Here is a 24,302-nt window from a genome sequence, read left to right as displayed (position 1 = left end):
AAGACAGTGTAGACACTAAACATGTATTAACTCTTTTTGGGGTAATGGTGGGTAAACTGTGCTTATAGTTTATTTTTGGAAACTTGATTTTGGTCAAACTGCCATTTTACATCCTGCTGTTGCAAGTAAAAATGATTTTTTGTATTTCAGATGTTTGCTGAGATGGATCTCATACTTTTAAAGATCTTCAGTTGCTCCAGCAGAAATTTTGTTCAAGCTGTTTGGGTTCAACACCTCATATTGTGCTTAAGCATGAAGAGTAAAGCAAACCTATTCCTACTGGAAGCCTTTAGGCAGTCACTTCACATTTCAGTGCATCATAGGCTTTTTTTTAGATAACCCAGACAAGATATATGGTTTGATTTTTCTAGAAAATTTGCAGAGACATTTAAGTCATCCTAATTTAACCAGAATCATCTAAGCGCAGCACCACTAGTCATTCTTCATTTGATTACAAATCAGATATGTGCTTTTATATGACAAACAAGAAAAGGGAAACATCAGACACAAAATACTCTATTTAATAATTTTGTATTTACAAATGTTATATACACACTTTTTTCAGAATATACCTATTCAAAGTTAAACGCTATGCTTTCTCAAGACTCGTGCATTTCTCCTTTTCAAGTTTCTATCTCCTATCAGGCAAGAAGCCATACTTAGTCCTCCTAAAGGTCATAAGATTTTGTTCTTAAAATCCTCTGCTTATTTTGTTATTATCTTATAACCACTTTCTGATTAAAAGACTGTATAAGACCTAATAAGAGTTATTAACCAGAACTGCCACTGCAGATAAAGTTAGCACTCTTATGAATCTTACTGCTCAATCTTAATTTACCAAACACAAGCAAAACACACACAACTGAAAACTGCCACAAAGCAGAGAAACGTCATTTAAATGCACAATCATGAGCCAAACATTTGTTGTCTAAACAAATAAACATAAACTTCAAGTGTGCACATAAACAATAATATGGTGTCTGGCTCTTCATTCATTCATGGCTGACTTTGTTAGGAGCTTTACTTTTGTTGTGAACATTAACTTATTTGAATGTAGATACTAAAAAGCAGATAAACAAGTCTGCTTCATGATTTTATTCCATGGAATATCATCACTCTTTTATAGATAATCCATGGTTTTTAAAGACTTTGTTTACATCAGTTTAGCGCTACATACCAGTATTTTAGCTAATGGCATTTTGGATTTGACAAGAGCTGAAAGACATTTTTATACTGAATCATCAAACAGGTGCCCAGTACCTTGCGGTTTACATTGTTTGAATCTCTTATTGTGACGTTACTGAAAATTAGATCACAAGTAGCGGAAAGAATGCTCTGAAGCCAAAGACACAACATGCTCATTTTTCCTGAGGATTTGCGGAAACCCTTGGAGCAAAGCTCGCATTCTGGGCTCACTGGTCAGATGTCCAATATCTTATGGTTTCACACGGTTTCCACTTCAAAACCTTGTTTCCATTTCCCTGACCAATCCTTCCTGTCTAAAAATCTGAAAAGGATTTTGTTGAACGTCTAATTGTAGGGTGACCACTCTGTCGTTACAGAATGACAAAAATACACATTGAAAATGAAAACAATTCAAAAACAAGAACATAAACAAGCTTCAAATTCATTTTGTATCACAGCGTCGACCACACATTCATGACCCCTTCCTCTTGCCAGCGAGCTCATTGCGGTGCATCTCCAGTGCTGTCGGATATAACAAGGGTGTGTGAGAAAACAGAACAAAAACTCAGGCGGACAACGGCTAACAGAGAAAACAGAAAAATGTTCTCCACCACAAATCTACTCCAGAGGTGCCCAGTTCTGGTCCTGGAGGGCCTCAGTCAAGCATCATTTTGGGATTTCCCTGAAATCACCCATTTGTGCTAGACCAAGGTCCTTTTGGATTTAAGGTGGGCACCGCTGCTCTACTCCTTCATTTCATCTGTACTGCACTGACCCATGTGACTGCGCTAAGCCAGCATTCTTGAGGTGAGCATTATCGCCATGAAATTAAAAAACAAACAAACAAAAAAGCTAAAAGCAGTCTTCCTGCTTAGAATGCACTCTCTAGCCTGCTGACCATTAGGGCTGCACGATATGGCCAAAATATTACATTGTGATTACATTGCTCTATGTTGTGATTGCGATACGCTTTGCAATATATTTGACTGAAGGGTTCTTGCTTTTTAACTTCTGTTAGATAACATATATGATTTGTCCCAAAGAAACAACTGATTGTTCAGAATGCTCACAGCAAATGGAGCATTTAGTGATGTCATGTTTAGAGGTGGATTTGCATTTTGAGGCTTCTACAATAGCAGTTTAGTGATATCACAATCAGACAGAGGCTCAACTGCAAACTGCAATATGAGTAATGCTGAGGTCAATATCGCAAAAACCATCAGTAAATTATCTATCATGCAGCCCTACTGATCGCAGCATTTGGAGAACATTACATGCCTGGCAACAGATCTTTGTGGTGGCGCGCTATGTGCTGGTTTTTCTCTGAAGGTCTGCGGAAACCTTTGGAGCAAAAGTCACAGCGGTGTGGGTAATCCTTCGTGTGGATGGATATGACGTGTCTCTTGAAGCCTGAAGCATCTCCTGTATTGTAGTCACAATACTCACACTGATACACTCGCCGTTCCCTACGCACTTTGGATACACCTGCAGTGGCCAAAACCTTCTTACCACTGTGAGTTCCGAGCACAAAGGCTTTCTTCAGCCCCTTTTTGTCTGAAAAAGCCTGCTGCTCTTTGGTGTGCACGGACAGAATGTGGCGGCTGAGCACAAAAGGGTCGGCAGTTTTGAAACTGCAGTGGCGGCACTGGTGCAGTTTTTTGGCCTTGTGGGCCGCTGAGTGCTTCTTTAACTCAGACGGCCGGTGGAAGCCTTTGCCGCAAACATCGCATTTGTGTGGGTAGTCTTTGGTGTGAACGGAAATTATGTGACGTTTCAAATCACTGGAGTTGGAACTGCGGTGCTCGCAGTGGGCGCACTGGTGGCTTTTAGCCTCCTCGTGTGTAAGAGCATGCAGCTGGAGCTCCTCAGCTTCAGCAAATGTCTGGAAACAGCGGTCGCACTTGTAGGGCATCTCTTTACTGTGCTTGGTCTTCACATGGGTCTTCAGGTTGGAGGAATCGGCCGATTTGTAGTCGCAGTAGAGGCAGGAGTAGGGCTTCTCCCCTGTATGAGTTCTCATGTGCTTTTTCAGCTCAGATGGATGCCGAAAGCCCTTCCCACACTCCACGCAAATGTGAGGAAAGTTTTTGCTATGCACGGCCAGCAGGTGCCGATTGAGCAGACCCTGCTCTGCTGTTTCATAATCGCAGAACTTGCAGCTGTACATTTTGGTAGATGGCGGTGATATTTGCGGCTTTGTCTCCCGATGGTGGTGCTGCAGCCGGTGGGAGAAGAGCGCTGCCTGCTGGTGGAAATCTTTACCACATGTCTCACACTCGAATGGAGCAGCCTTGCTGTTTAGAGCATGAATCTCCATGTGGTTATGAAGGCTAGCTTTTTTATTGGTTGTGAAATCACAGTCTGTGCACTGGTATTTCTTCTTGTTCATCACATCCTGGTGGTGGTTCTTGGTGTGCCGCTTCAGGAAACCACGCGACTTGAATTTCTTCCCACATAACATGCAGGGGTATACTGTGAGTGGCTGGCCATATGGCCCAATGATAATTGCTGAAGAGAAAAGCAAACAAAAAGAGATATCAGTAATCAAACACTCAGTTGATAATTTCAGCTGCTGACATTTGAATACTAAAATTACTTTTTTTGCATTCTTGAGAATATTGAGTGCAAGCTCATTTGGTGTTTTTAAAATCCATATTAAACATATATTTGTTCAGGCCAATATAATACATACATACATACATACATACATACATACATACATATATAGAGACACACACACACATATATTATTGGGTTTCCTTTTCATTCTATTATTTGTAATTATGGTGTTTTGTAATTCAGACCGTGATACTTTATCTTTCCGATGTTTCGCTTATCTTCTTGTGTAATGCACTTTTGTAGAGATTTTGTATCTAAAATGAAAAACAGTATATAAATAAAAGATTATTATTATTTGGGTTGCAAATGCAATTGCCTAACTCAGAAATGTATTAAATCTGTAATTAAATTTAAATAATATAGGAAACCAAAGGTACATCTCTTGACTTCTAAGGGTTCTAAGTGATGGCACCATTTCATTTTTGTCTGTTAATTTGCCGTGAGCTTGCAGAGACAGTACCTGTCTGGATATGACGTGATTCTGAGCGTTTTCTGCTCTTGTTCTTGCTTCGCTGACGGTTGAGCTTCTCTATCATTTCAGACTCTTCAATGTGTAACACAGCGCTGGCCGCTCCATTTCTGTTCTCACAACTCTCAGCCTCCTCTCCACCTGAGAACACACATTTACTACATTTCAGACTGAAATTAATGCAATTAAGCCTAATGGTATTAGCTCTATCATTATAAAGCACCAGTAAGCAGTTTTCAACCAAAATCTTTCACAAAAAGAACACAGATTATTATTAATATTACTCCTTTAATACTACTAATATACTAAAAGGGTATATACACATTACAAAAATGAAGCACTGGATTGCTGATCAAAAACAGGAAAAATTCTGAACTCTACCATCTAAAATGACAGTGACATTACAGACAAATCTTTAATTTCATTTCATAGCTATGGTTTAGCTCTACATAGCATGTTAACTATCAAAACTGAAAATATCCATATTATGACATTTCAAACATTTCACCTCTTCAAAAACATGTTGATAGTTAAGACATTCTGATATAAAAATGCTGAAACATAATATGGATATTTTGGTCCCCTTAAAGATATTTCAACATGTTGTAAGTGTAATATATTAACAGATGGATAAACTTTGTTCCCAAGTGTGTGGGCTGGACAGGCCCTTTTCATATTTGTGTTTTTTTTTTCAGCTGGAAGCGCACGTTGTTGGGTTAAGCCACTTCTGCTAAAACAACAAGATGGCCAAGTCCAAGAATAATAGTTTAGGTAGGGTATTTTGATAACCCTAAATCACCTTATCAGAGGGAAGTAATAAATGCTGAGTCATAAACCACACAGTTCTGTACTTCACCTACTACACTTATAAAGCCACTGCATTGTTTTTACATACTGTTTAGTGTGCCAGTATGTGCTTTAGGAAGCAGCAGAGGGAACTGTCGGAAATCTCAGCTGTTCAGATTTCAGCTTACATTTGTTACCACTACAGCAAATACACAAATAAAATCATATTCCCCCTCAAAAAACAAAACAAAAAAAACAAACAAAAAAATAAATAAATAAAAACTGTTCTTACCATTGCTGACTCAGCTACACTTTATCTCATAAACCACCACTGTACTGCAGAATGAACTTAATGGCGGCAGCATGACTTCATGACATCATCAGTATGCTTTGAATTGTGCTACCTAACTAAAAAACTTAGTTACCCTAACTAGAAGCAGTCAACTGTTTCAGGTTTTAACATCATATGTACTCCAAGTAGCAGTTAATTCTGTCCATCAGACAGAGTTTTTTATAACGATAAGCTTGTTATTTTAATTCATAATGAACCTAACACCCCTGTGAGTTGTAGGATGATGGCATTGCAGTCATAACTGTGCGTGACTGTAAAAACTGACAGGCAAAGTCAGGCACATAACTTTGGGAAAAAAATATTTTAATACTTATAATATAATACAACATAACATAATACTTTAATACTTATACACTTTGGAGGACTAAAATTTACCAAGATGGGGCCTTTTTTTTCCTGACAGCATAGTGATGAACTAGGCCCCAAGCATGTTAGTGTGTAGTGCTGACTAACCATAAGCAGCTGCCCAGGCGACAGGCATGAAGTCCTTGCTGAGAGAGGTGTTATCAAATGGCCGCTGATGATTGGCAGGATCCTCACCCTCCACCACCACTTCCATGTACACTTCATCAGTGATCTTAGCAACATCTGTCAGGAGAGACACACCCTGTCAGCACATACAAAAAGCAGAGTTCCATTCACCGAATTACATTAAAGCTTTTCTTTGTCGGTTTGCAATGACTAAACATATTACACAGAAAGCTCATAAGACACTGTCAACTTTCTTTTCAACTGAAAAGTTAAAAGGAACAACTGCCAAAATCCTAACTACTCAAGTATTTTACTCCTCACCTCTGCACCAAAAGAGCTTCAATACATGCTTTTAACAACAGGCTGGAAAAGAAAACTGTCAAATCACTATATAGGCAAAATCTGCTCTTCATACCAAGGAAAACAATTTGATAAACAGGAGGTGTTGAAGATAAATATAACCAAAGCATTAACACAGTTGCTTTATAACAAATCATTTGCATGTATTTGCTTTTCACTTAATTGCATCTCACAGTGAAAGTCTAACAATACTAAAAGATGGCAAGTGTCACCAAACATTTGACATACAGACACAAATAAATGACTCACTGATGTCATCCTGGTTTTGATTGGCTTCCCCCATTGACATGTAGACCATTTTCTCTCTGATGGGCAGCCCTGAGGGGTCCACCAGTTCCACACTATCAGCAACATCAATATCAGCGTCTCCTATATCCACAGTGCCACCTTCAAAATACATAAGCAATTCAAATAGAATTGTTCAAACAGATGAAAATAACTGTATACATGCAGCCTAATAATCCTTTAAAATTCCAAAGGGGTCAAGCAGATTAAAATACTTCACATAAACACTTAATATGCTTAAATGTAATGTAAATTAAAATTCCATCCAATCAAAAGAAGTGATGTACAACTTCACCAATCAGTTAAAAGTAAGATTAATCACCGTACAAACATTTGAAGCCACCTTCACAACCAGAACCTCAACACCTTACCCAATGAGAGCACAAACATATTTTTATACTGTATTCAAATGTTTGAGGTTTTAAAGTATTTAAGTGTGATGTTATAAAAAAAATATGTTTTTAAAAATGTGCTTTGAAACCTGCCTACCTTCTTTATTTGCATAATGCTTTGCCTTTTAGGCCCTCAGCACACCAGAAACATTGCACTTCAGCCCCATAAGACAAAACTATCATAATAGTTATCATAGAACAATGTCTCAGGCATGAGAGGTTCATACAATCACACCTGTGAAAAATGCGGACTCACTGAGTTTCTCTAGAACCCAGCATTTCGGCTCAAACAAGTCTGAATGGTATCTTAATTTTTAAAGTATTAAGACTTTCTGAAAAATCCCCTTTAAACACACGAGAAGGTCAACTGAAAACTCTGAAAAGATAATGAACCAGCATAAAGAACTCAAACATTTCGTTAACTGTTGAAACTAAGTGTCACTAACAGGTGCAAATTCACATTATAAACACAATCAGTGTCTCATCAAAGTGGACAGAAGCCTGACTCACCCAGATCATCCTCTCCTGAGTCAGCCTTAAGGATGTACACTTTGATGACCTCTTGACCTTCATCATCCTTTTCTCCACCCTCCTGGTCCTGCAGAGCGCCCTCAACTGTGATCTTTGCGGCTTCATCTGAAATAATCTTTCCCGTTTCATCCACTGCAAAAACAAATAACAGGCACATATGAAGATCAAAAGACTTACTGCCTTCTTTCCATGACTAGTTCTTGCTCACTTATCTTCTAACCAAAATAAGTGATAGCAGCTAAACCTAGATATAACGAAAGACCAGGGTGTCCTGCAGAAAAAGAGCAATAGCAACACTGTAGCAAAATGATAGCAAAATGGATTACAAACTTTTTAACATTAATTTATGAGTCTGTAATTACAAACTTAAAGGAACATATGTGCTTGCATATCTGAGAATCCTGTCATTCCTAATCATAGACTTACAGATGTGAACTCATCAGTGAAAATAGATCTTGGTTGAACTAATTTTGCTATGGGCACCATCACTCACAGGAAATCATGAGGTAATCGCCACATGTTTCCGGATCTCCATGCACTTCGGCAGCCGTGAGAACGTCCACCTGCAGGCCCTCGTCTTCCAGAGCCACGTCAGGAGACATCACGCAGGTTTCCACAGCTACGGTGCCCAGGCCTTCATCCTCCTCCTGCGTGCACTGAACATACTCGGCCACCACGTCCTCAATGCCGTCTTGGATGACCAGCTCCTCAGGAGCAAAACCATGCACTTCCATCTCATCATCCCCTTCTACAGCAGATACCAGGACTGTTCCCTGTAGCTCCACTGCAACCTCATCCTCCTCAGCTTCACCATCCCCACCTGGAACACACATGAAAGTCTTATGATAATAATTTTTGTTTATTGGCAACTTTCTCCAACATAAAGTGGAATTACACAAACTTTTAAAAATTTCTGGGCCAATAACTTGATAAGATATAGTTATTTAAAGTAGTGTGATGTGGGAGCGACAGGAACCAGGGGTCACAATGTTTAGAATACAAATCCAGCCAATATGCTCAATATGTTCAATATGCATTATGGCTCAGATTCTCTACAGTAAACATCAAAAAACAAACCACTTTAAATGACTTTGTTTACATTTTAATTATGTAATGATACTAAAATTTAGCAACATTAGTCATTCTCTAATCAGCGAACCCAGCTAATATGCTTTGTATTGTTGTTAAATATTTTGGTGGGTAGATTACTTCAGGCTTTTTCCTTAATACTGACTGTCCAATCACTGACATATTTAGATTGTATTTTCTTACTCATGTGCTTTTGTTGGTGATAATGCTGTAAGCACTCCTATACTGGACTATTTACTTAGGGCACCTAGGTAGTTACAAAGTATGAGTTACTCAAATTATTATCTCCATCAGAATTTCAATTCGCTGTCTTGGTGCTGGCCCTGACGGAGCTCCATTCAATACCTTTGGGATGAGCTGGTGTGATGTTCGTGATCCAGAATTAATTATCCAACATGAGTACCTGACCTCACTAATGCTCTTGCAGCTGAATGCAATCAAAACTAAAACCTGCATATAGTGTAAAGGCTTCCCAGAAGAGTAGAGGCTTTTAACTGCAGCAAACGGGCGCATTAATACCCTGCGTTTCAGAAGAAACCCTGGACATCAACAAACTTTCAAGCTACAAGGCATTTGCACACAGACTACATGAGCCTAAGAAAGAATAAACTTTCTCCCAATACTGTTACTTTACCTGACCCATGGAATATAATTTTGGGCTGGTGGGAGTGGAGAGAGAGGGTCGTCACATCTTCGTCCATTGACCCCTTTGGTAATCTGCATAATAATTTAAATCCTGCGTTGCAGAAGACCAAAGAAATCACAGCAATCAAAATCACAAGTAGGATCAACACAATAGTTTTAAAAGAAAGTGAGAAACGTCCCTTTTTTTATTTTTAAGAAACTACTATCTAGGCCTGCTAAGTTTTTTAAATTCATTTTCCTTCATTTATTCACAGGTTCATAATTTTTCTAACTAAATAGCCACGCTTTAGTAAAGTTTACCACTTTTGAAGAAATTGAGTGGCCTGATGACACAAGAGGAAACTCTACCTGTGTAACTTATGCACTGATAAAGTAACAATAAACTTCTCAATGTATCAGATGCTAAAATGTCATAACGGTGCTCAAAGGACAGAATTAAAACTGAAGAGTACCTAATTTGCCTTCATTAACATTTTGTACTTTGTAATGCCTGAATTTAGGACATTTTTTAAAACTGCTTTTAGCATACTGTATCTACATTTACAACATTTCATCTACATTTAGAGGATTAGAATTTCAATCATTTTAATTGCAGTGTAGCATTTAATTTGTATTAAAAGTTGTTTGAACTGTATTTAGAGAATATTTGCAGCATTTTATGTTTTTAGAGCACTTTATCCACCTGAAATATTTCACTTGTCTTTAAAGTACTTGGATTTCAAGTTATTGCATCTGTATTTAGAGAATTTCATTTGAATTTGAATCATTTTGTCTATTTTAGAACATTTTATCTGCATAATGAATTTATCCTTCATCTAGTGACTTTTTTCACTTAACTAACATATTTTACTTGCCCTAAATATAGATATGAAGTTTTGTAAATTACAATATCTGTTCATAGAGCTTTACACCTGAATTTGGAGTATTTTAAAGCATTTTATCTGTATACAGAACCCTGCATTTACAGTATTTTATCTGTATCTAAATAACTGAATTTAGTAAATTGTTACAGGCTTTCAGACCCATTTACTCTGTACAGAGCATTTTTCCTGCGTTTAGAGTACTTTATCCGTCTGTGGAGGGTTTTAAACTGCATTTAATGTTTTCCGTATTTAGAGTATTTCAGCATGCAACATATTTTATCTGTTTTAAAACATCTGGGCTGCATTTAGGTCATTTTAACTGTGTTTACAACATGTTACAGGCATTTCCAGCGCTGTCTCAGCGGTTAAGCGGAGCGGGGCGGAGCAGCAGCTGAAGCCGCCTGTAATGGCGCTGAGAGCCGCCGACAGATTCCCCGCCCACCGCTGCAGTCGCCGCCATGTTGAATTAATAAGAAACAAACTATGATAAATAAAACACATAAGAACACCTACATTCGTGCATTTGTGTTTGTTTATAAGCACAGTGAGTCTTTACCAACGCGTTAATGTTCCATAAAGACTCTTAAACCGTGAACTCGGGTTTATAACTGTTCGCCGTTGCGGCCTTCCTCAGGCCTCGCAAGGCCTCGCTAACGAAGGCCTAGCTATAGCTGCGAAGCTAATCCTAGAAAACTAGAAAAGAGCAGATAATATTCATAATCTAATATCGTTGTCGGGTGCTACGGTGCCAGTACTATTTACCTGAGCAGCGTCTTACGGTCTTTTTCACTTGATACGATTATGGAGCGGCCTACCTTTTTCCACCACTCTCCAGGCCCGCACGGTTCTCCCCCAGACTCGGGCAGAGCTCAGGCGGGACCGGGTGTGAGCAGGGCGGGCCGCCGGCCGCTGGGAGGGGCCCAAACTTTCCTTTACCTCCACTAATGCGCTCCCAGAGGCGACGCAGCCTGAGGCTTCGGACTGTTTTGATTCTTTTGACTGGATTTTTAAAAAATATCTTTACTGCGTTTAAAAAGCCATATAGCTTAAAATACACAAAATGCATTTAATGCTCAGACTGCCGCCTGAAGCTTAAAGTTCCAGCCGTGGAGCTGTAGGGGAATACGGGAGGGGGCTGACACTGTAGTCAGCGTCCACACAAATTCATATTTTTCAGCGTTTAGGTTTTACAGTAAAGTATTTTTTTCTGGATAGGAATACTAACGTCGTCGCCTTTCCGTCTCGCAGGTCAAATATCGAAATGGGGGGTTTATTTAGTTCATTTTTAATCGCTGTTGAACCGTTAGCTAACCAACGTTAGCTGTGGGGATTAGCAGGCTAGTTGAGCATATTGGTGGAGTGGAGCGGAGCCCATAGCTCTAACCTTATATTAATGCCTCTCATCAGTCAGAGTTATTGTAAGAAATGTACATTATATCAATTTCAGAACAATATGATCACTATCTAACACTTTTACCCTTGGGTTAGTTTTGACATTTGAGAACGTATCGATGCTCTTGCTAGCGAGTGAACATTGGTGGTTAGGTTAACTAGCGTTAACTGTTTTCGGTTTTGCTTAGCGTTAGTTAGTTAAGAACCTGTAAAGAAAAATCTTCGTTTGCATCGTTTTACTTGTTCATTCCCAGCACGAAATCGTTAAATATACCTTATTTTTCAGACAGATTATAGAAGAAATTTATTAAACACATTGCGAACGGTGCTGTGGTGAGGCATTATAATCTTTTCCCAGTGTGTTCTTAAGACTACATTTAAAGGCTCTATGAAAGTTATAAGAAAAATACATTTTACATTAGCTTGGCTATTTATACATCCCCTCTACATGAACACATTAATGTGGTTCCTTGATTACATTACTCGTAACAATAACTATGATTTTGATTAAAACTAAAAATCTTTAATATATTTTGAACCACTCCATGTTTAGCAATGCAAGCAGCATTCTTTCAGCCTTCAGGCCACAGCTCAAACGTATCCTTTAAAAGGTATTTCCAAAGTTTTCCAAAATTCCGGCGTATATTCAGTTAAGGTGTAAACAGTCATTCCGAGTGATCAGATGTAAAACGGTTCAATGTAGAGAAACATAGCAACTCCGATTTCTTTCCATTGATGGTGATAGGAACCAGGGGTCTTGATACAACGTCATTTTTATTCACTATACGAAACAACCTCTGAACCTACTCAGACCCTGCACGTCATCCGAGTTTTCATATGTATTGTTGATGGTAAAATAGTAAGTTTTCTTTGGTAAACGTTTTACCTCAGCGCCCTGCATGTAACCCTCCACCATAAACGGATTAAAAAAATGTTTTAGGCCAAAGTTATATACCATCATAAAACAGTGTCTCCAGCATCAGGCAACATTTTCACAATCATTTAATGTTTTTTTTTCCCCCTCCTAATTATAGCTTTTAGAGACCTGTTAAGACCACCACTGCAAACAACTCTGACTACAAAAATATCTATAGCGGAGCATCTCACATTAAATCCAGTGTGAATAAATCTGTCTGCATGTGAATAACCTGATTCTGCAAACCTCTGGAAAAAAAACCCTTAAATAAACTATTTTAAGTCAAAAAAATAAAACATTAAATCAGTCAAATACCAGCTCTATAAATTAATGCAAATATCGAACATGCTTCTTCTTTAAGCCCTTTCCTTCGTACACATCCAAGATAAACTTACAACACTCATATTCAAAAGGTTTTGATCCAAAGTGTTTATTAGTTATCACTGAAATTTGTTGACAACAGTTTTGCCAAACCCAGGAAAATGCAGTTTTTTTCTCATTTTGCAGTATAAATGAAACCAGTCCTGCTACTGAGGATGGCACACATCATAAAATTCGGGGCCAGTGCGTTCTTCTTAAGATCCCTTTCCCCTGACCTCTGTGCAGCACTGACCACTGCACTAGTGTGGAAAAAATGGTTTGATATTTATGCCCTACGGTGGGACAACGTTAGCCTTTCTTTCAAATTGTTGAATCCTCAATCGTCATCTACTGTCGGTGTGATGGTCACTCCTCTCCTGATCTGACCCCAGCCAATCAGACTAGAAAGAAAAACAGAAAATAAGTGGATTAATTACATATGGGCAAAAATATCCAAGGAAACAATTAGCAACCATCATACCAAAGCCCCAAACTAGGGCTATAAAATATTTCCTGTAACAAAATGTTTGACAATGTTATGACAAACTGAGGTTCAGCAAGAGCTAAATGATCAGGGAAAAAGTGGCACTTCAAGCCCATTATTTTGAGCTAGAGTGAATAAGCTATAGCTGAAAATAAGCGATATAATAAATATGCAGATTTACACTACATCTATTCAAGCTGCAGGTTTTACATTTTAATGTGCTAGTTCACTAAAACGGTGTAACTAAACAGGTTTCTGTGACAAGCAGATGGCCTTTTTTCCTTGTGAAAACTTTACAAAATGAGGTGTATTTTAAACTAATTAAACAACTGTACTCAGGTAGCTAGCTAATTTATGTAACAAGCTGAGGAATGGGTCATTTTTTTGAAGTAGCCACTAAAAAATATTCCAGTGACTAACAACAGTAATGGAACATAATGAAGCTTCACTGATTTTCTTTCTAAAGGTAATGCAAGCTCTTTTAAAAAAAAATTGAAATATTATTGGAAAATAGGGTGGCATGGTGGTAAAGTGGGTAGTGCTGTCGCCTCACAGCCAGAAAGGTCTGGGTTCGATTCCCCGGCCCAGCCACTTCTCTGTGTGGAGCTTGCATGCTCTCCCAGCATTTGTTCAGGTTTCGTCCAGGTGCTTCCCACATTCAAAAGACATGCAGTGGGGAACATTGGACCTACTAAATTTCCTTGATGCATGTTTGAGAATGTGTATGTGTGCCCTGTGACGGACTGACAACCTGTCCAGGGTGTTTTCCTGCCAATGGTCCAGAATTACTTCAAATAAAATTGTGTTATATTAATATATACCAACATTAAGAAGAACATTACTATTTCAGAGATGGGGCTTTGTTAGAAGAGAATAATTCTATTCAGTTAGCATCTGCTCAACCTTCAGTATACCAAGCTGAGTAAGTGGCCTATACAGAATAAGTTAATTTCTATTATATCTGCTTACCGCCAGTGTTTCTCCACTCGGCGACTCAGGGCAATCTTCTCTCCGACCTCTGTGCAGACAGGGTTGGTGAGCACAATCTTGGCCAAATCAGCCTTTACTGCACTCACGCGGCCTCCCGTCGACAAAGAGCCGATGTTAACCATCAGCACTTCATTCTTTGACAGCTTCTGAACCTACAGGCCAAATGAAAAGGGTTAACAAACACTGCTCTCATTAAATAGCATAAACAAACAGTTTATGAAGGAAAACAAAAATTGAATGTTCTTTAGTATAAAAATATGTTCCCTCAATGGAGGTGGGCTAAAGATGACTTTCTGTCAAGCAAAATCAAATGTCCTCTCTGGCCACACTTTGAGCAGCACATCTTTAGCCTTTATTAGCAGTCAATTTCTGACCACACAGTCACTCTAGGCTGAATATTTCTGGGTGGTTTATCCCCCTTAAAATCATGCAACACTGCTTAGCCTTCATCATACCAGCTCCACAAGTTACCACTTGTCACTGCTGTGCTGAGAACTGATCACAAAATAATATCTGGACAACAGCAGTTCTGTAGTCAGACACTCCGACAATGACCAACAATGAATAGATCAAAAAGGGGCTGATGAACTGTGCAGCAACAGATGGACTAAACCTATAAAAAGGACCTATAAAGGCAGGAAATTCTAATAAAGTCATCACCTTGATTGTCCATATGCACCCAGTAACAAATTACAAAACAGCAAGTATTTAGCTCACCTTTGCTGCTTTCTTGTCACCTTCAGTGCGGACACCAAGAAGTCTTCTCAAAAGGAAGTAGGAGATCTCCAGCTCCGTGAAAATTTCAGGAAGTGCCCCCACTGCACCAAGCACCTGCCCCACCATACGGTCTGCTCTGCACAGCGTTGGGTCAATTTTGGTGCCCACACCTGCATCAAAGAACACATAGGAGTTAGGTGTCTTTCCTTAGAGCCTTACATGGCTCAAAACTCCTCTTTGCCCCACAAACACATACCAATAAGGCCACCAGGAGCAGCATACTGGAGGTCGTTGTGCTCAGCAAACAGTGACACAATCTTGGAGAAGATGGGTTTGCACATGAGCTTCCCTTCATGGTCTTTGGAAACAATACCTGGTCTGACCTCGATCTCTTGACCCACCTTATAACATGAATAAAAACAAAGACAGGGGTGAGAACATAAAGGCACAGAAAAGGCAGCTGTTTTGAAGCCAAAGGTAGTGAAGAGATTATCCCCTCGAGAAGTATAAAGCTAAAGTTCTACTGCAAGTAAACAGAATTAGCCAATACATTTGTTCTTTGTTTTATGGCGTACTGGGTAAGGTTTTCATGGTTGATTAAGGTACTGTTCAGACAGTGGAAATTAATAAGATTGTATTACGAAAGCATCAATGTACACCTTTTGGTAGGTACTCCAAGGCAGGTTATTCCAAATGAACTTTGTTTCCTATTTCTAATGAAATGTTTTCACATCACTGCATTTGAAATTCATAAAAAAGTAGATGGCTTATTTATTTAACACTAGGCAATATACAGTTTGTAAACAGTTACTGTGATATTGGCTTTTACATTATACATTTTGAAGTTGTGTAGTGTCCCCTTACTACTATGGTGAGATTTTTCAATAATTGCTGTCCTTACCCATCCATGGTAAACAAAAACGTACCAAAGGCCATTTTGTCCTACATAACCCCCTACGTCACCGGATATTCTGAATTAGTTAAGGAGTCAAAAGATGAATAACTCTACATACAACTACTTTCAAGCCAACATTCCTGCGCACTGAAACAACATTGCATTAAATGAAGCCTACTGCTATACTTTAACCACTGTAACTCTTTAAGGGTGATGTCCTTTTCTGCCATTTCTTTTCACTTTTCCATTAATAAAGTCATTCTGAATGCTGCAGCTACATTTATTTGATATATAAAGAATAAAATCTAACAAAGTCAAAAGTATATACAGCAATAAATACAACAGTGATCGAAATACAGTAATATAAAAAAAAAGTGGCTTTTACAAAGGTAATGGCAAATTACTTGCTTGAATTTAGCATATGTACATAGAAATGGTGCATAAAGTAGTCAGAAAATGGCCCATTCAACTGTATGTAATGACACTTGAACAGGGGTTTCTAAATTTTTTAATAAAAAAAAAAAAAACAGATTAGCAATGCCATAACAACGTAACTACAACACTTAATGAGTTTCTATGGGAGTTTTAATTAATCTAAGTGCCTATTCAATTCAACAAAAGTGAAACATTTTGGTCAAAATGATGGGAGGCTAATCTTGTGAAGATGTAAAACTATTTTTCTTAAACAGGGTTAATCTCACCTTCAGCACTCCTTTCAGGATACTGCCTCCAGCTACACCTCCTTTCAGATCATCCACTTCACAGCCAGGCTTATTGACATCAAATGATCTGATTACTGTTGGGGGAGAAAAAGACAACCTTTCCTATACTTATTGACAAAATGAGTTTTAAAATGTACTTATCATCAATTATAGCTTACTCAACCCAAATGGAAATTTACCAATAAGCCTAGGCTCAGAGGTGAAGTCGCGAACAGGCACAGGAATCTTCTTTACAATGTACTCGCACACCACCTCAATGTTATACTTTAGCTGGGCAGAGATTGGGATGATGGGAGCACCTTCTGCAACTGTGCCTGCAGAAAAAGAACATTGACGTGAAAAACTATTCACTGACGTTCTCTAATTCAAATGTTTAATTTTCAAAATAACATTTCAAAAACAAAACATATGTAACTGACACATACTTGTGGGGAAATGCACTATTGTTGTCAAAATAATTAAATCGTTAAGATGTAAATACAGCCATTTAGAGTGGTTTGACACGGAATGCTCCATTCTAGACAACCTACAGAGTCAGAATTGTTCACAGTGGTTCACTGCTTTTTAAAACACAGAGTTTACTGCCTTTAAAAGGTACACCACAAAAATGTATTAAATGACGTGGTTATAAATACACTGTTATGATGAGTTTTGAGAAGGTTTGGGGAAAATGTTTTTTCAAGTCCATTCATGGTGGAGGGATACATGCAGGGTGTTGTGAGGCACAATACCCCTACACAAGAAAATGTATCTTTTCAGGTTTATCACTATTTATCATCAAAATAACACATAATACTCAGAAGACACATAGGTTCACAAATGGTTTTGGACAAGTCTCAAAACATTTATATAAAAAAAGAAAAACAGTTTCTCAGATCCAGATTAAGCCTAAGCCTAGACTACACATATTTTACAGTGGTAAATTTTTTCTTACACTATTGGAACTAAAATTTTGTTCAAGACTAGGCTTAATCCATGTCCAGTAAACTAGAGCTGCAATTTAGGAAAAACAAACAAACAGTCTTGTGTATTTAAAAGGATATCACATTTTAAATTTTATATAGGCTTACTTTTACACTGTCTATGTATCTTGTAAAACAATCATAATGCTATTCATGGCCAAATTAAATATGCTCGCTTCAGTAAACTTACTTTACTCAAGTGGTTTTACATAGATGGATTTTTATGCAGCATATGCATTCATTATTGCCTGTAAAACCTTGTTTCTGCAAAATGAATGATCTCTTGCCAAAAGCAGCAGTTTCATTAACACCGTCAGCACAATAGCAGGCAGCTAAAGACTCACCCTGCACGAAAGCCAAGATTTGTTCATACTGCTCTTTGGCTTGACTTTCTTTCACCAAGTCAATCTTATTCTGCAGGATGAGGATATGCTTTAACTTCATGATCTCAATAGCAGCCAGATGCTCTGACGTCTGAGGTTGAGGACATGACTCATTACCAGCTGAAAGAAGAAAACAGAACAGGTGATTTTTATTCAAAATGTGGTGTAAATCTCTGACCTTACAACAATTTAATTAACCTTTCCATGGCCAAGCTTTACAGAACATACAGGAGACTGTACTACAAAAACTTATTCCAATAGCGTCACCATTTACATGCATTCAAAAATTGTTTAAAATCAAGAATATAAATAATTTTGTTGTCTGACAAAAACTAAGCTGTGAGCACCACAATTTCTCATCCTCACAACAGATCGATTAAATTATCATGGAATGATTTAGAATTATTTTATAATAATGCTTGAGAGGTGAGCCAGTTGTCACTTTAATGTGGTTTGAGATGCTGTCCTCTCACAGCTGTAACAGTTATACTATTAAATTCTGTGGTAAAATAATAACAATAACAATAACAATGATAATAATAATAAGTTTCTTTGTACTGTTCACTTGGTACATTTCGCAGGCAATAACATCATGAAATGAAATTCAATATATTACAGATCACACACACTAAGAGACCAGTCGCCAGCTGATCAATATTTGAATGCAAAAACTACATCTGAAAAGGAGAAACACAAAAAGCACTGCGTCTTAAAGGACGATCCAATAACCAATCAGATAACAGTGTAAACAGGACCTTGACATTGAGCCCACCTTGCTGGTGGCTAAAGTGGAAAAAACACTGACCAATGAGAAGAAGAGCAGCATCCATCACAGCAGCGCCGTTCAGCATAGTGGCCATCAAGATGTCGTGACCCGGGCAATCCACAAATGACACATGTCTAACAGGAAGACAAATAAAAATAAGAGTCCATGTTTGATCAAACAGACAGGACTTATTTTTCTCCCCTGAAAGCTCTAGCTCTATACAGAGTGCACGGTTTCCTTTAAAGTTAACAGAACTTCAGAGCAGAAAGTCATACACAAAAGAAGACACCAAAATGGAGACACCAACAGCATTCATATAATCAGATATATTTAATCTCTGAAACAAACATTGATAGTACAGGGAAAAATAACTAGAACATTCACAATCCAATACCAACTGCAGAGTACACTGTTCACCCTGTCACGATGCATTAACAAACAAATTTAAATGTAATTTCACAATAAACAGCGACAAATGGTCATATTTCTCTCTTTCAGTAAGAAACTGTAAGCCTGAAGGACAAATCCATTTGCACTACTGCCAGGTTGTGTTTTATACCATTTTCTGTATTACTATTCAGCAAATCCATTTTTATTGTCATGAGCACCGTCATCATTCCCGAGCTCAGAGGTAGTGCATCAACAATATAGATGCTTTGCCTTTGAAAAGTGGGGGTCTAAAACATTTGAGACACATATACCTATGAATAACTGCAAGTAGATAATTACAATATCGCTGCTGTCGGAACAAAACGTCGTATCTCCAAAATGACAACTTTACAGGAAAAGGAAAAAAACCGTCCTTTACTTTTAACATAAGTCAACTGACTAAAAGAAATGGCCCAAGTCATTTTGGGCCTTTTCTTTTAGTCAACTCATGATGAAATTTAGACACAATTTAAAGGATAAAAGGTATTTTCAAATTATGCCAAAAAGGGAAAAAATGGAGATATGTGGTTTTGTAACGATAAGTGCGATATTTTACTTATCGCTGTTCTCCTTCCATTAAAGTTCAGGTACTGAATAAAACACCTTAAAATGCTCTCAACAAAATCAATTATTAATTTGACACGCGATTCAGATTTTTCAAGAACGGTAAATTACTGCAGAAGAACAAAAGAAAAGCACATTAACATACCTGACTAGTTTGAAGGAGCCTTTAGTGCCAGGAATGTCTGTGGGAAACTCATCCGGAGTGCTACTGCCACATGACCTGTAACATTCAGGACGCGGGCAGCTGGGGTCGTCCAGTTTATACACCTGACGTGAAAATTGAACATCATCAAATATGATATTAGATTACCCCTTTCTTCCTTAAACATCAATACTAACTTTATAAAACCTGTCAAACAAGTTAAAAGACATTAATTGATTGATATAAATGGAACCATATATATACACATACTACAGTTTACTACAAGGTTATGCATCTGTAGAAAACACATAATGCAAAGCCTTACTTTTTTTTTTTTTTATATATAAGCGACTTGCATCATACAGAATTTTAACCGAAACAATCCTTTGCTATTAAATAAAAACAATGCCTGCTTAATCTTTTTTAACTTGTCTACACATCTGTGTAGACAACTGACTTAAATCTGTTATTGATCACGTCAGTGACACGTCAGCACATGAGTCATGAACACCGAACAAACTAACCAGCAGAACAAGCCTTGATTACCAAAATCTGCTCTGAAAAGCTCTCGGTGGAGAGAGAGAGAAAAACAAAAGCACATGAATTTTGATCTGACCGTTCTCATTACAGTCATGTGGCCCTGAATTAAATATGTATCTAATTTAGAACCACATATGAAAAATAAACAATCAGATCTGTGCGACATAAAATCAGATTTGTGCCACCTCAACCTGGTAACGTGAAAGTAGCCTTAGGTATGATTCCGAATAATGATGTGAATATATACGTCTTTGTAATAGCATTTCTCAGCATTGCTAAAGGCTTCTGAAGACATTTATGCTATAAACTGAATCAAGCTTAAGCAGCTCATTGCTGTTTTCAGATGTCTTTTGCATATCAGCACTTAAATGAGGCAGTTTTACTTACCTTGGCGTTAGCATAGCCCAATTTGATAGTAATGTTCCTCTCCAACTCATTCTTGAACCGGACAGTGTGAACTCCTGAAATTGCCTTCACCACTGTTGACTTCCCGTGGGCCACATGACCAATCGTTCCTGTAGTGAAATTAGAAAGATTTAAAAAAAAAAATAAAAATAAAAATTCTACATTCACAGTCTGATACAGTTTCCTTCACTATAGCATGTAGGTGTGCCATAAGTATTTAAAAAAAAAAAAAAAAAAAAGGTTAAACTCTTTACTGGTAAACTTTGTATGTATGTACGCACGTACGTAATATTATATATCAATCATCATTTTATATATATATATATATATATATAATAATATATAATATATAAATAGTGTATATATAATATATACACACACACACACTACATTTACAGCATTTGGCTGACGCTCTTATCCAGAGCGACTTACAATTTGATCATTTTTACATAGGTAGGCCAAGGCGGTGTTAGGAGTCTTGCCCAAGGACTCTTATTGGTATAGTGCAGGGTGTTTGCCCAGGTGGGGATTGAACCCCAGTCTACAGTGTAGAAGGCAGAGGTGTTAACCACTACACTATCCAATCACACACACACACACACACACACACACACACACACACACACATATAAATACATACATATATATATATATATATATATATATATATATATATATATATATATATATATATATATATATATATATATATATATATGTATATAAAAAATGCATAGCACTGAAAAGACCACTTGTGAATAATCACTGCTGCATAATGACTGACAAAATTAACATATTTACAGTTTAAATGTAGGAAAATATCAACTGATCACCACTATCATCACTGGAGGTTGTGTTTCTACACACAGACAAACAACAACAACAAAAAAAAGCTACTGCTGGAACAAAACCCTATTACTCCAAAATGGTAACTTTACAGGAGAAAGACTAATGCAACAAGATTTTCTATCATGTAATTCTGAACCATTTCTATTCATCACACTAATAAGTAAAAAATAAAAAACAGACATAAGAGGTACTCGTCCATCAGTGATGACACATAATTCCCCACCAACCCACCTATGTTGATTGTGGCTTGTCTGCTGATGATCTCCTGTGAGAGTGGAGTCAGTTTGCTCACATCCTGCAAGGAGAAATGTCACAAGTCATTACACATACACATTTATCCAGACCATTACTGAACATTTGGGGCCAAATGGATGGCCATTTGAATGGCCCACACACCCCAATCACACCAATTGCATTCTTGTGTATACACAAATAAAACAATTATACTTTCTATTCATTTTAACACAGCAACAATGTAACAACCTCTCTGCAAGCACTGCACTTTGCCACCCTATATTAACAGCGATGCACAATCAGAATCAGCCAAGATCAAGTAATTTATTGTTTTTATTTTGGTAGACCTGTGATGTAATTTTATGATATAGTAACACAAAGCAGGTAAGTGCACTGACACGGTATTTGAGCACTGCAGCTATGCCTACGCATGGCTCATGGGGCTAAATGTCCAGTTACCTCTTACGTCAATGTAGGACTTTGACTCATTCCATTTAAATAGTTAGCTACTTTAAAACCGAACAATTTTAAATGGCAGTTTGGCCCATTAAAGCCCAAACAGTGTTGTTTATATAGTGAATTTGGTTAATAGAAAGTACTGGAGGAGTGTTATTACATCTAATAGACCATCTGGCAAAATGGAATCTTAACTCCTTAAATATTGATAATCAGGGCATTATTTTAAAAAAATAATAATAATAATACTCATTTACATATTCATAGGCCCCTGGTGAGTTTGGGGCCACAAGTGATGGCTTTAAGCAAATAATACTAATAAGCTAATCCTGCACGTAAGACAAGTGTAAATAGGGCTGTAATTACATAATTAAAGGGAAAATCCACCAATTTTTCAAAATACTTTATAATTCAATGGTTGTGTTTGGTGCAAAGTGTGCCGTTCTAGAGAAACTTGCTAAATGAGAATTGTTCACAGTGGCTGTCATAGGAACCAGACACTTGAAGAGTTTAACGCTTCTAGACACCCTCGCAAAACATTATTGCACGAAGTGGTTATATTTCCACTGCCTCATGTCTGACGCATTGTTGTATAATAGATTTGTGATAAAGCTTGGGCTTAAAACGCATTTGAATCTATTTAATCTAAACTGTTCACAGTGGAGGGGTACGTGTAAGGTGATGTGAGACAAAAAGCATAAATCTGAAATAAGTTATCACCATTTTACAGTCATCAACATGACATGTAAAAACACGTGTATGTTTACAGAGTTAGTAAATGAAGTGTTCATATTTTCTGTTATATACATTGTGCCTCCTGGTTTCCATCACCACCACTGTGAAGAAATTAGTATGCAAGTTTCTCTACAATTAACCATTTCACATCAAATCACTCTCAACGAATCTGCTCATTCACTGAATTAGGTTGAAATTCTGAACATTTGCGCAAGGGTCAGTAATAATATAGGTCACGTTTTAGTCTTATGGTCAACCACAACCAGCGAACTAACTTGTGGTTTTGTTCCGTTTCGAATCATCCATCAAGAACTACTGCTGCTTCATTTGGCTTAATCCTCCCCTCATATCTGTAGCATTATAACACCAGTGCTTTTAGGGATAAAACTGACTAGCTACGGTCTATATAGCCCCAAAAGTGCATGGAGTGAGGTTAAACTAAACCGGCTCCCCTAAAAACCACAGTAAGAAGAAGCTGAACGCTCCTCTATCTGACTATCAGCCATGTGGAGGCGGATTTACAACACAAAACAACTGAACCCGGACATCAGATTGGACACAAACGAAAACAATACCAGGTAAATCACTGACAAAGTAAATAAATTCACTTACTAAAGTGCTGAGGTCTTGTTTAGCCAGATGCGGCTGACCCAGCGTTACTCCCTCATCACCCGCCATCTTAAAGGAAAAGAAATGAGAAGGTGACCGTGCGCTGCCTGAACGTTTCACCAAACAAAAAAAGATGTTTCAACAGATAAAAAGGGGCTGGACTTCATTACTACACTACAAAACACAGCACCTCTAAATGCACCAGGCGGTGTAAAATAGATAACGAATGAATACAAAATAAGTAAAAACTCGTGGGTCGTGTACACAGGCGTGGATGATGCAATACAGGCACGTAGTGATGAGGAACCATGTGTTTCTACACGAATATACATAAAAAGACTACTGGATGCATTTCTCACAGTTGTGTGTGAACCTAAAGCACGAAAATGAGCGTAGTCATCGATACAGCGCGATATTAGAAATGTATAAGCTACCTGTGCGATTTCTGAAACACGTTGAGGATGAAGCCGATAGCGACGAGGGTCCGTCACGTGTGAATGGCGTCATCAGTTTGGTAGTTTTTGGCATTGTAGTTGTGTAGTCCATTTTTTGTCGCTCTATCCTGCCGATGTTTTAAAATACTGCACGTTTACCTAGTTACTGTATTTAAAAGGACATTATATACATTATTGTTCCTAAAATATTTTTGTAAGTTGTAAGTTTTTCTTAGAAAAAAAGCATTTTCAAAGTTGGCTGCTCAAAGTT

At 37.8% G+C, this 24,302-nt stretch overlaps 2 protein-coding genes across 4 annotated transcripts; both read right to left on the bottom strand.

Moving 5' to 3' along the window:
- Positions 1 to 500: 500 nt before the first annotated feature.
- Positions 501 to 11,011, bottom strand: zfx (zinc finger protein X-linked). 3 transcript variants are annotated; one of them, XM_017718188.2, is made up of 9 exons: positions 10,863 to 11,011; positions 9,174 to 9,275; positions 7,944 to 8,270; positions 7,430 to 7,582; positions 6,492 to 6,629; positions 5,865 to 5,999; positions 4,265 to 4,414; positions 3,990 to 4,058; positions 501 to 3,693 (listed from the first exon to the last, which is right to left on the bottom strand). In XM_017718188.2, the coding sequence occupies exons 2-9, from the start codon at positions 9,238 to 9,240 to the stop codon at positions 2,456 to 2,458; spliced, it is 2,277 nt and encodes a 758-aa protein (XP_017573677.1). In that variant the 5' UTR covers positions 9,241 to 9,275; positions 10,863 to 11,011; the 3' UTR covers positions 501 to 2,455. The 3 variants fall into 3 exon arrangements, with proteins under 3 accessions (XP_017573677.1, XP_017573685.1, XP_017573693.1); XM_017718196.2 differs by having other exon boundaries at positions 10,810 to 10,926; XM_017718204.2 differs by lacking the exon at positions 3,990 to 4,058.
- Positions 11,012 to 12,760: 1,749 nt separating this feature from the next.
- On the bottom strand, positions 12,761 to 24,076 carry eif2s3 (eukaryotic translation initiation factor 2, subunit 3 gamma). The gene is made up of 13 exons (XM_017718216.2): positions 24,032 to 24,076; positions 23,601 to 23,666; positions 21,795 to 21,858; positions 20,697 to 20,824; positions 19,773 to 19,894; positions 18,674 to 18,768; positions 17,830 to 17,988; positions 16,703 to 16,837; positions 16,503 to 16,597; positions 15,163 to 15,307; positions 14,907 to 15,076; positions 14,169 to 14,341; positions 12,761 to 13,116 (listed from the first exon to the last, which is right to left on the bottom strand). Exons 2-13 carry the CDS (start codon positions 23,664 to 23,666, stop codon positions 13,053 to 13,055), a joined length of 1,416 nt encoding a protein of 471 aa, XP_017573705.1. The 5' UTR covers positions 24,032 to 24,076; the 3' UTR covers positions 12,761 to 13,052.
- Positions 24,077 to 24,302: the final 226 nt, after the last annotated feature.

The sequence above is a fragment of the Pygocentrus nattereri genome, chromosome 24, assembly GCF_015220715.1.
Source record: "Pygocentrus nattereri isolate fPygNat1 chromosome 24, fPygNat1.pri, whole genome shotgun sequence".
Classification (NCBI taxonomy): Eukaryota; Metazoa; Chordata; class Actinopteri; order Characiformes; family Serrasalmidae; genus Pygocentrus; species Pygocentrus nattereri.
The sequence above is the reverse complement of the archived record's forward strand: the minus strand, read 5'-3'. Positions and strand labels throughout refer to the sequence as shown.